Raw genomic sequence first — 12,023 nt, 5'->3', positions numbered from 1 at the left:
TCCTCGCCCAGGATACACTTCAGAGACGCAGAGCAAGTTCACGCCCTCAGGTGAAGCCAGTCCGAAGGGGACTTGCCTATCAAAAGCGAACAGGTATACAAGAAATACCCACATCTGCTAGACGAAGCAGAAGAGCGAGGGAAACGATCTCCCCAAGGACCACCATTGGAAGCGGATGAATACTATCCTTCCTCGGACGAGTCAAAAAACTAGGAGTCCTCGACGGTAGGCCACCGGCGAGCGACACGAAGAGGCCTAGTACAGACCAGCTATGCGCCACGACGGGCAGCATGCAACTATATGTGGTCGCTAAGATACAACAGCGACACCTCCGAGCAATGATTGACTCAGGAGCGACGGGCAACTTTATGACAAAGAAAGTAGCAGACACGCAAGGTTTCAAGACGCAATTGAAAACCGAACCATACCCGTTAATGGTCGTAGATGGAGAGCCCATCTCGACTAATGAAGGAATGGTGACCCACGAAACGGTCCCATTGGAAATGGTCATGCTACACGGGCACAAGGAAACGATTCAGTTTGACATCGTGCACATGGACAACCATGCGTGCATCCTTGGTGTGCCATGGCTCAAGAAACACAACCCCCAGATCGACTGGTGGAACGAGAAAGTTGTGATGAGCCAGTGCGCGTGTGAACAACGGACGGACATGCGACAACGGGAGAAACCCTCCCAGGGCCGGAAGGAGTTATGTGCAACCTCCGAGCTTGATGACCTAGCCCAGGCATCCTCACCGACGAGTATACCGGTGGAGTACAAGGAATACGAGCGATTATTCCAGGAAGGCCCTAAGAACGAGGCGCTTCCTAAGCACCAACCATGGGATCACGAGATACCTTTGGAGAAAGACAAGAGTCCACCGTTCGGACCAATATATCAGCTATCGGAAAAGGAGCTGAAGGTACTTAAGGAGTACATCGATGATAACCTAGCGAAAGGATTCATCAGACCATCCACATCACCAGCAGGAAGTCCGGTGCTTTTCGTACCAAAGAAAGACGGCTCCCTACGGTTATGTGTGGACTATCGAGCGTTGAACAACATCACAATCAAGGACAGGTATGCCCTGCCGTTAATCAACGAACTACACGATAGATTTCAAGGAGCAAAGATCTTCAGTAAGCTAGATCTGCGAGGAGCATACAACCTGATCCGAATCAAGGCTGGGGAAGAGTGGAAAACAGCATTCCGCACCCGCTATGGCCTATTCGAGTATCAAGTCATGCCCTTTGGGCTAACAAACGCACCCGCATCTATGCAACGACTGATGAATGATGCTTTGCATGAATACTTAGACATCTTTACCATTGTCTACCTAGATGATGTCCTGGTGTATTCAGCAACCAAGGAGGAGCATGTCAAGCATGTCAAACTCGTCCTGAAGAAACTAAAGGAGTACAGCTTACTCCTCAAACCAGAGAAGTGCGAATTCCATAAAAACCAAGTCGAATTCTTGGGTTACATTATTGGAACGCACGGCATCAAGATGGACCAAGCAAAAGTAACGGCAGTGTTGGAATGGCCAACACCGACCACGGTCAAGGAAGTGCAAGCCTTCCTAGGCTTCGCCAACTTCTACCGGAGATTCATCTCGGGATATTCCAAGGTAGCTCAACCACTCACGGAGCTTACCAGAAAGGATCTCGAATTCAAATGGACGGACAAGGCAGAGGCTGCTTTCCAGGAACTTAAGACGAAGTTCACGGAAGCACCTATCCTTGCTACATTTGACCCTGCAAAGAAGATCATCCTCGAAACGGACTCTTCTGACTTCGCAATTGGAGCATGTCTGAATCAACCAGACGAGAACGGTAAGTTCAAACCAATCGCGTACTACTCTAGGAAACTGTCACCCGCGGAACTCAATTACGACATCCACGACAAGGAGCTACTGGCTATTGTCGTTGCCTTTGAGCAGTGGCGAGTATATCTTGAGGGACCCACCTACCCTGTGCAGGTATGGACGGATCACAAGAACCTCATATACTTCACCACGACCAAGGTTTTAAACCGCAGACAAGTCCGCTGGGCAGAAACCCTCGCAGCCTACAACTTCACGATAACCTATCGCAAGGGCTCCGAGAATGCAAGAGCAGACGCTCTCAGCAGACGGACCGACTACGCCGGCCCAAAGGAAGAAAGACCTAGAGCAATTCTGAAGAAAACAGATGCAGGAATACAGTACAACGAGTTACTAGTGACGATCTCAGTCATCGAAGATACAGAACTCGAGGAAAGACTCAAGAAAGCTTACGCAACAGACGAATGCGCCAAGCGAGTCTTGTCCAAAGTCGAAGGCGACTTCACCATCGACGAACAAGGATTGATTCGATACAAAGGGTTAGTGTATGTCCCAAGTCAAATGAGACGCCCGCTGGTGCAAGAACAACACTCGTTACCAGCACACGGTCATCAGGGAGTAACACGAACCTTCGAACGAATCACTCGACACTACTACTTCCCAGGTATGAGGAAGCAGGTAGAGACAGTGGTAAGAGAGTGCGACATTTGCAGCAAGTCAAAATCCAATAGGCACCTGCCATACGGACAACTCAAGTCGACACCAGTACCAAAAGGAGCGTGGAAATCAATAGCTTTGGACTTCATCGTCAAGCTTCCACCCTCCAAGGACCCATTAACAGGAATAGAATATGACTCTATCCTCGTCATCACGGAAAGACTCACGAAATATGGGAAGTTTATACCATATCTAGAAGCTAGCGACGCCGAGGCGCTCGCATATACCTTCATTCGAGTCATATTAGCCGATCATGGGATGCCAGAAGAAATCATCTCAGATAGAGACAAGCTCTTTACTTCGAAATTCTGGAAATCATTGATGGCGCTACTGGGAACAAATCATAAGCTGTCAACAGCTTTTCATCCCCAGACAGACGGCCAAACAGAAAGATTAAATCAGACCCTTGAACAGTACCTGCGAAGCTATGTCAATCATCAACAGGATAACTGGGTTCAGATCTTACCCATCGCACAGTTTGCATATAACAGCGCGATGACAGAAGCAACGAAAGTCTCACCGTTCTTTGCCAATTACGGCTACCAGCCAGAAGCATATAGGCAACCAAGACCGGATGAATCACGAGCTGAACAAGCCCTGATCGTGGTGGAACAACTGAAATCGTTCCACGAACAACTTGCGACGGACATCCAATTCTTAAATGAACGATCCGCCGCATACGCAAACAAGAAGCGCAGTATGGAACCTGCCTTCAAGGAGGGGGATAAAGTATACCTACTCCGGAAACATATCAAAACGAAACGACCAAGCACAAAGTTGGACTTCAAGAAATTGGGACCATTCAAAATATTGAACAAAGTCAGCTCAGTTAATTACAGACTGCAGCTACCTAAGAAGTCTAGACTACACCCGGTATTTCATGTCTCACTACTGGAACCAGCAAGAGGAAATACCCCAATTGCGACCGACACCGAACTCCAACCCGAGAATGAGATAATCGAATATGAGGTCGAAGCGATCCTAGACAGAAGGTTAGTAGGACGTCGAGAAGAGTTTTTGATAAAATGGGAAAATTACGAACCTACGGATAATTCGTGGGAACCAACAAGGAACATCAGCAAAGAACTGCTGGAGGAATATCGACGCCGCCATCCGCCAGCCATTGATCCCAAGATGCAGGGGAGTAGGCCAGTGGATCGGAGGAAGCGAGGGTCCCGGTCACAGACGAGGAGGCAGCGCTAACTGCCTGTTCCTCGGCCTCAACAGCGTCACGCTACAGCAGCCACACGTTCGGCCTCCTCTGCCGCATCAAGCTCGTCGAGGGTTTTCAAACCTCGCCGGAGCATATCTTTACCACGGGTTCGGATGAGGCGTTTCTGCTTCCGCAGACGAAGTAACTTCGAAAGGGTTTCTTCCTCTTCGCGATCCAGGCGATCCTCCTCCCGTTCGAGCTTCACCCAGTCGGGATGCTCAGGACCCATACAGTCACACTTTTCTTTCAAGTTGCGACGAACGCACTCGGCGCACCGCCGTGAATCATTTGGAGACGACACGCAAGTAATGTTTCGCCTCACGCAGTTCGAGCAAGAATCCATTTCGGGTAGTTCGTATCCGTGGTTCTTTATTCGACGGACAAGATCGTTGCGTTCCTGGAGTTTGCGGGCAGTGTCAGTAGGCATGTTGCATGTTGAAGGACTCGCTGAGGAGCAGCAGAGTCCCGGGGACATGGACGTACTTATAGGATTCGAGACGAATGCCCAGGGGAAGGGAGCGAGTGTTACGACGGAACAAGAAGGCTGGCCAACTACAGGACAGGAAGGAGGGAGGTCGCATGAGACCGGCCCTGGTACCTGGAGGGGCAGCGGGGAATAGTAGTTCCGAAAGTATCACGTGACGGACTCGCAGGATGATGAGAAGAGTCCTAAGAGTCCAGGAATCCGAGGACTCGAGTGAGTTCCCAGGAGTCCACTAGGCACGTGACGGACTCGCAGGATGATGAGAAGAGTCCTAAGAGTCCAGGACTCTGAGGACTCGAGGGAGTTCCCAAGAGTCCACTAGGCATGACGCCACTATATAAGTAGATAGTATTTCCTTAGATAGGAGCTTCGTGCTCAACTCAATACAGTATTTGTTATATACTAGTAACGTGTTACTTGAAGCCTTTGTGTCTGATCCCCTGCCTCCTCTGATAAGTAAACCCTTACGCAAGAGAACCTCTGTGTCTTCTATCGTTTAGAAGTCAGCGTTACACTACCCTGCACTCGCAGTTATGGCATTAGATATTCTATCAATACCAGCAATGGAGGCTGAACCAGAGCGCCTATTCTCGAGTGCAAAGGCTACAATGACAGATAAGAGAAACCAGATGAAAGCGGAGACATTAGAAGCCTTAGAGTCATTAAAGTCGTGGTTGGGAGGTCATTCCACAGCATGGTTGGATAGTTGGTAGGCGACAGCTAGATAGTGATAGTAAAGCCATCTAATACTATCAGTATATTGCAATAGCTTCAATATTGCAATACTAATATTGCAATATATTGTTGCAGTGCAATAGTCGGAATTCAAATATTGTTGCAGTGCAATAGTAGATTTTATTTGCAATATATTGCAATATCACACTACTGGCAACACTGCCTAGAAGAAGAGGAAAACGCGAGAATTACCATTATATGCGGCTTCTACAACCTCAAGTGAGGTTGTAGAAGCTTTCAAGCACAATAAAACAAACCTTTTCACCCATTTTGATACCTAAGGTGTGGCGTGGAAGGTTGACATTGGGCTGGAGGTGAAGATGAAGGTATCCGCACACAAACGGAAGGTGCCGAATATCACCACTTCTTTTAGCATCGCTTTCTAAGTGGCATTACCACGGCTCAACTTCACATCAATAGGCATATAGTAAACATAATTAGGATTTATTTTTTCTATCTACGCTTCACTTCTAACCTGTGATACCACAGTTTTGATTGCTTGTCCCCTTCCCATCCCATTCTCATATCAAGCCAATCTCCTACCAACAGTAGATTGACGTCAGTAGATCTGAAGCACTTGGAGCTGGATGCTCTAAATTATCAGAGGCATTGTGCATTCTGAGCGGCCCCTTGGCAAATGGTGCTAGCATGTATCTCTGCTTGGGATCAATGTCCACGATATACAATGCCTTGCTCCCAATAGCCGGGAGACCAACCATCATCTGGCTCGAGGTTCTCACCCTCACGAGTGGGAGCATAACCATGGGATCCTCCTTGTTGCACTCTTCTATTATGGTCATAAGTGCGAAGAGGCGCTTCTCGCCATGAAAACTCTCGTGGATGAATCCAATGTCGAACCGGGCCATGGTGTTGTCCCGGACAACAAACGAATTTCCGGCCTCAAATGACACCCGACGCTGAATGGTCCTGTTCTCAACTTGATTAGCTGACATGGGAAAGACAACAGGGGAGGCAGGCAAAAAGACATGAAGGCTTACGGATCTCTGAAGCTAAAGCGGGAAAACCATTGGATGGGGTGGTTCCCTAGGTTAGTGATGTATGGATTATTGTAATCCATTGAATATGCATGTCGCAGCTGCTGTGAACAGTGTTGCTAATAGTTCATCAGCTCATCAGTTCAAATCGGCTCAGTTCAGTTCAGTTCGGCTTTTATAAGTGGGGCGTTCAGTTCAGTTCACAAGTTCTCATATAGTGGGGCGTTCAGTTCAAGTTGTCCGCACTGACTGTTTTGAACTGAACGAACTGACAGTTCTTGGGGGGTTAATAGTGGGCCAGACATAATATATTACCATAGCTTTTAGCGCTGATTTTTTTTTCCCCGGGACTTTTGGATGCTCACGGGCGCAATTTTGTTACATTTGATAAGTTACCAAAATGTCGTCGCAGGCTTCAACTGAGCAATCACTACCACCTAGTATACAATCTAAGTTATTAAACTAATGTTGCTAGCTCAGGCCTTGATTGTCAATCTTCATCATCACAACTCGGCTCCATTACTTCAAACCAGAAGCGCTCTCGCACTTCCTTTATCTGGTCGCATATGTCATACTGACATTCGTTGCACTCAGTTTGCTATCAAACTCAAGAGCAAACTTGGAAATCTCCTCCTCAAACCTACAAGTCACTATACATATTTTGGCTTATCACACCAACAACAAGAGCAATACTACTCAACGATTGCTACAACCATCTATGGTTCATTACACATCATCGCTCCTTAGTTACTGGGCCGATATTACCACATAGCATATCTCTACAACTCTCTATGATTCATTACATGACATCACTCATACTACCACATGACATATCTCTACCAACTAGAGGCCTAGGAGCATGAACGATAGCTCTAAAAGCTCCTACCTCTATGATTCATTACATGTCATCGCTCTTTAGTTACCCACAAGATTGGTTAAGTTATGACATAATTTGTCTATGACATAATTTGTCTATGACATAATTTGTCTATAGGGGTACTCTGACCTTGGACCTCCTTTTACTTCCTATAGGCTACGAACCTAAGAGATGGTTCTATGGGATTCTCTTATGTCGACTACAGTTACCAAGCCTGGTAAGTCATGGAAAGTCTTGGAAAATGAGAGAACTACACTCCTTTAGCATAAATAGGATTGCCCTTTCCTTAAGAAAGGGCAAGCAGACAATACAGTAAATCGACTATCACATACTTCCACGTCTTTTCCAAGCTTCCAAGCATTGATCTTGTTACTCCTTGTTTCTGAAAAGTCAGTGAGATGTTAACCTCTGACTTACCCCTGAGTTCCCAGACTCAACATTTGTTGCAACTTGTCTGAACCACTTCACTACATCACACACCTGATTGCTGCGTTGTGGAATAGTCTAAGCTACGACCCTTTGGCTCTGTTTTCTAAGACAGTGTGTTGTCTTAGTAAAATCATCCCTTCCTTGGGTGGCTAGATTCTCACATCTGGTGCACCCACCATTACAGCATATGCCAGTTGATCCAAATACAGTATACTTCAATGGTCAACAAGTGATTGTTTGGCGTTGTGGGATTTGCAAGAAGGAGTATCATGAGGCAGGTGGAACGAGAGGCCCAAAGAAGCACTTGTTAAAGTGTCACTCTATTACAGATCCAAAGGAAGGGACTAAGTTGCTTGCACAAACCATGTCAATTGCAGAGGCTTTTGAACGAGGTCAAGAGGCCTTGCTTTACACGAAGCATCGTAAGCTTGACACGTCTTTTGATATTGCAACTTTTCAACAGCTCTTTATACGATGGATTGCACGCTGTTCTCTTCCTCTACGAATGTCAGAAAGGCCAGAATTCCAAGAGCTTCTTATGTTTCTAAACCCAGAAGCTGAGAGTGCACTTCCAGCTAACCATGAAACTGTGCGTAACTGGACTATGGAGTCCTTTCGTGTAGAGAAACGTCGAGTACAACAAGCTGTCCATGGGGCTATTTCAAAGGTTCATTTTACAGTTGATTTGTGGACGTCAACAAACTCCCTCGCTCTACTTGGAATAATAGCCCATTACTTTGCAGAAGATGGTCAGCTTCGAGAGTCAGTTCTAGCACTACGAGAATTAGAAGGTCGGCATACAGGGGCAAACCAATCACAGCTCATTCTAAAAGTGATTGATGAGTTTGGAATTGCAAGTAAAGTTGGGTATTTTATGATGGATAATGCAGAAAACAACGAGACGATGATGCAGAGTCTTTCAGCTAGTTAGTACTCTCTCCTATATTTATACTATTAATATTAACACTAGTATTGCTTTAGAGGAGCGCCATATTCCATATAATGCAAAGCAATACCATCTTCGCTGCAATGGCCACATTATCAATCTTACAGCTCAGGCTTTTCTTTTCTCAACTGAAGATGAAGCTCTTTCAGAGACAAACAACCTAAGTTCTTCGTATATTCCTACACAGCTGGAAATGGAGACTTGGCATCGAAAAGGCCCTCTTGGAAAGTTACATAACATTGTAGTTTATATTCAAAGGTCTCCACAATGTCGATTACTTCGAGACAATATGACACGGTGGAACTCTTGGTTTTCAATGATAACTTCAGCTCTTCATGAAGACGTTAAACCTGCTATCGACCTATATTGCTTTCAAGTAGGAGGTGATTTAGTAGGCGATGTATTGTCTAGTTCTGATTGGGCTAATTTAAGTAACATTCATGGGTTTCTTGGAGACTTTTACAAAAGCTACAGAAGGCCGTAGTGCCACTTTGGAAAGAGTCCTACCTCTATGGATTATATATTAGAGAAGCTTGGAGATGGCAAGACAACCTACGCTTCAGATTCATTTATGATTCCTTGCATTAACTCTGGCTGGGCAAAGCTGGATAAGTACTATAGCCTTACAGATCGAAGCCCTGTATACATTGCAGCAATGATTCTCATTCCAAGTCAAAAATGGAGCTATTTCGAAGACAACTGGGACCCTATCTGGGTAGCGGATGCAAAGAAGACAGTGCAGGACTTTTGGCAATCTCAGTACAAAAGTACAGAAGTTATACTTCCAATAACTCTGCTCACACCAAAGACTGGGTTTGCAAAGTGGTGTCCGTGTTGTCCTTATGGAAAAGGTCAAACGTTACCGGTATTCACTCATCGAGGATCTTATAGTAAGTAATACATCTCCTATCTCAAATGTAATTTCTAACATCTTTACAGCTTCACGTCAAGACTGCAATGAATGTAACAGATGGATCTGGTATTCGTTACTGCATGACCTTAGATGGCCTTGGAGATATGTTTCGTACTCGGTATACGGCTGTGAATTTTTTTTGAGGCATTTCGATTCATACACCATTATATCGACCTTGAGAAAAGCAGCGACCTCGCCCAGTACTATGTCAAGGAACTTTACATCAATGCTTGTGCCCGGAACGAAATTGATGATGGACTAGAAATCTGACCCTAATCGAAAGGCTGTTAGCCTACACTCCCGAGAAAGCTTTACGGATTTCCTCCAACGCTTCCCCTTGATTGCGGATTACGATCAGCTCGACAAAGATGAGTTCCACGGGACCTTTAAACGGCGTTCAAATACAAAGGCGCCAAAACCTATCTCGAAGAAACATGCCCTTATTCAAGGACAAGAATATATCTTGAGTAGGGCTTCTCCGCCGCCGCCAAAGCGCCGCAAAGAAACTCTAGTCCCTGGGCGTAGTGCTCGGGTGATAGAGTGAGATGTTTGCCGCCTCTTCTTGCGGTTAATTTACACTTGCTTTGGGGGGCATTCTCTTGTGCGCTGCTGTTGGGCTTGTGGCTTGGGCTGGGAAGTTGGCATTATGTTGCTGACCTCCTCGATGGAACATTTTTGGACTTTGCTGTTCTGGGCTGGGCGTTCTACCTGGATATCTTGGGTTGAGGCATGTTTGCTGTCAGAATAAGAGTGGCTACGGATCACAATGGCATTGTTTGTGTAAAGGCGTAGAGCCCAGGGTGTCACGGGAGTTCAGGGAACCAGGTCAGGAGGCAGGAAGTAAGGGTTATATTGGTGTGAAGCACAATAGGTCTACGCTGATACAGCGACTATTGACTGGAGGCCTCACTCCGAGCCTCCAGCCCCTTATATACAGGAACCCGTAGGCCCTAATTTACCGAGCCCGCCAGGTCCACTGTAAGAGCGTGGCACCTCACGTGCCCTCACGTGAGGGCCGCCTTACAGTTTGAAGTGTTGGAGGGAAAGGAGGACATGGGCGTGGGGATTCGGTGGAAATTAGGCCCTGAGACACCCGTATTTCCCAGGGCGACCGTCCAGCTCCCATACTGGGTGGCCGTGCTGATCTGCTGCAGCCACCGAAATCCTCCACCGCTCAGGTGATTACCACCCAGCCGTACGGGGTTTTTCCCCATTCCCTACATATAGAATACGTAGGCCCGTAGGATAGTATATGAATTCAATTGTTTCATTTTTACTCTAAATTACCATATTTACTGTGAGCGTTCTGTTCCGTTGCACCCGGGATTAATTACGGTCGCCGGAGATCTACATACAGTCCTGGCCCTACATCCCCGGACCGTAGAATTACTCCCAACATGAAGCTGGATCTGGCATGAATACTGGCTATATAAATAATACGCAATGAAGCTTGATTCCCATGCCTGATTTAACACCTGCTTTCCTGTGCCTGTCGCCTCTCTTCTGTGTTCCTCTGCAGCTTGCGTCGCTGCCGTGATCAAAATGATCATACTCTTGGTGCTCTAGCCCACGCCGTCGCCTATCTATCCGCCGCTGAAGGAAGGCTTCCTGGGCCCCAAGAGCTCTACAGATTCCAATGACAGATAGCTGTGTATCTATCAAGCTATCTGCCCTTGGAATCTTGGCCTCATTTTTCAATTTCCTCGCTCGCTTTCCTCTCCCGGTCTTCTTCACCATTTTCCTTCACCGTTTTCCTTTGCCGTTTCCTTTGCCAGTCTCCTTCGCTGGTCTCCTCATCCGGTCTCCTCATCCGGTCTCCTCATCCGGTCTCCTCATCCGGTCTCCTCATCCGGTCTCCTCATCCGGTCTCCTCATCCGGTCTCCTCATCCGGTCTCCTCATCCGGTCTCCTCATCCGGTCTCCTCATCCGGTCTCCTCATCCGGTCTCCTCATCCGGTCTCCTTCGCCGGTCTCCTTGCCGTTTTCGACCACCGATTCTACCACCGATTCTACCACCGTTCCCTCTGTCGTTTCCATCACCATTCGCCTCTGTCATTTCCTTCGCTGTTTCGTCTGCCATTCTTCAGTTCCTCTTTGCCTTTCTTGCTTGGCTGGCGTGCCTTTCAACTCTTGCGGCTTCCTTGCCGCCGCTCCAACTCCTGGTCCCAGGACCGCCCATTGCCTCATCCACGGCCGCGATGGGTTCCATTCGAGGAAACCAGAAACGCCCGCCCTTGGTCTCACCCTGAGGACGGTGATAGTACTGTCCTCACTCCACGCCGACAGTGTCAGGACTGAGGAGTGAGTGCTTCCAGTCAGTATTGGCAGTCGCCGTCATGGACTCATGACGATAGTGTGGCCGGCGACGGCAATATCACATCAACGGCCCCAGGATCACAAACGGTAAGCAAATTTTACTGTCATACTACTGTCAATTTTCTATCACTGTTCTAAAGCTTCAACCGTATGGGTTGAAGCCTGATCCCGGATTTTGGACGGTCTTCGGACCGGTGCACGGGCCAACTGACCGTGGGATGACCGGCCAAAATGGCTGGTGATCCCCAGACCGTCCTCGGACCCCTCCACGAATACGTGGCGCGCCGGTAAGGTATAGTATATGTATGTATCTTAGCTAACTAGATTGTAAAATACCTAACGACAGCTGTAATTTAAGCACGTTAGCAAAATCGTACTTTGGTGGGATACAACTTCTACCCTAAATAAGGAGGGCTGCTCTAGAGCTAGAACTAGCCTATGTTATAGGGGACTAGCGGTCCTGAACTACTAGTCTAAATCTTTTCTTACCTAGACTGCAGCCTAATAGGTTAGAAAACTAGGGCAATGTGTAAACGGGGATTATGCACCGGGAGAAAAGTAAGAAGGAAGAAAAA

General features: G+C 47.1%; 2 protein-coding genes across 2 annotated transcripts; one reads left to right on the top strand and one right to left on the bottom strand.

Moving 5' to 3' along the window:
* Positions 1-5,511: 5,511 nt before the first annotated feature.
* Positions 5,512-5,838, bottom strand: VC83_08573 (uncharacterized protein; the record flags this gene model as incomplete). Its single annotated transcript, XM_024472121.1, has 1 exon — positions 5,512-5,838. The coding sequence occupies one exon, from the start codon at positions 5,836-5,838 to the stop codon at positions 5,512-5,514; it is 327 nt and encodes a 108-aa protein (XP_024320306.1).
* Positions 5,839-8,874: 3,036 nt separating this feature from the next.
* VC83_08572 (uncharacterized protein) lies at positions 8,875-9,676 on the top strand (the record flags this gene model as incomplete). Its single annotated transcript, XM_024472120.1, has 4 exons — positions 8,875-8,978; positions 9,028-9,109; positions 9,159-9,182; positions 9,416-9,676. The coding sequence occupies 4 exons, from the start codon at positions 8,875-8,877 to the stop codon at positions 9,674-9,676; spliced, it is 471 nt and encodes a 156-aa protein (XP_024320307.1).
* Positions 9,677-12,023: the final 2,347 nt, after the last annotated feature.

The sequence above is a fragment of the Pseudogymnoascus destructans genome (genome assembly GCF_001641265.1).
Source record: "Pseudogymnoascus destructans isolate 20631-21 unplaced genomic scaffold scaffold_28, whole genome shotgun sequence".
NCBI classification, from domain to species: Eukaryota; Fungi; Ascomycota; class Leotiomycetes; order Thelebolales; family Thelebolaceae; genus Pseudogymnoascus; species Pseudogymnoascus destructans.
The sequence above is the reverse complement of the archived record's forward strand: the minus strand, read 5'-3'. Positions and strand labels throughout refer to the sequence as shown.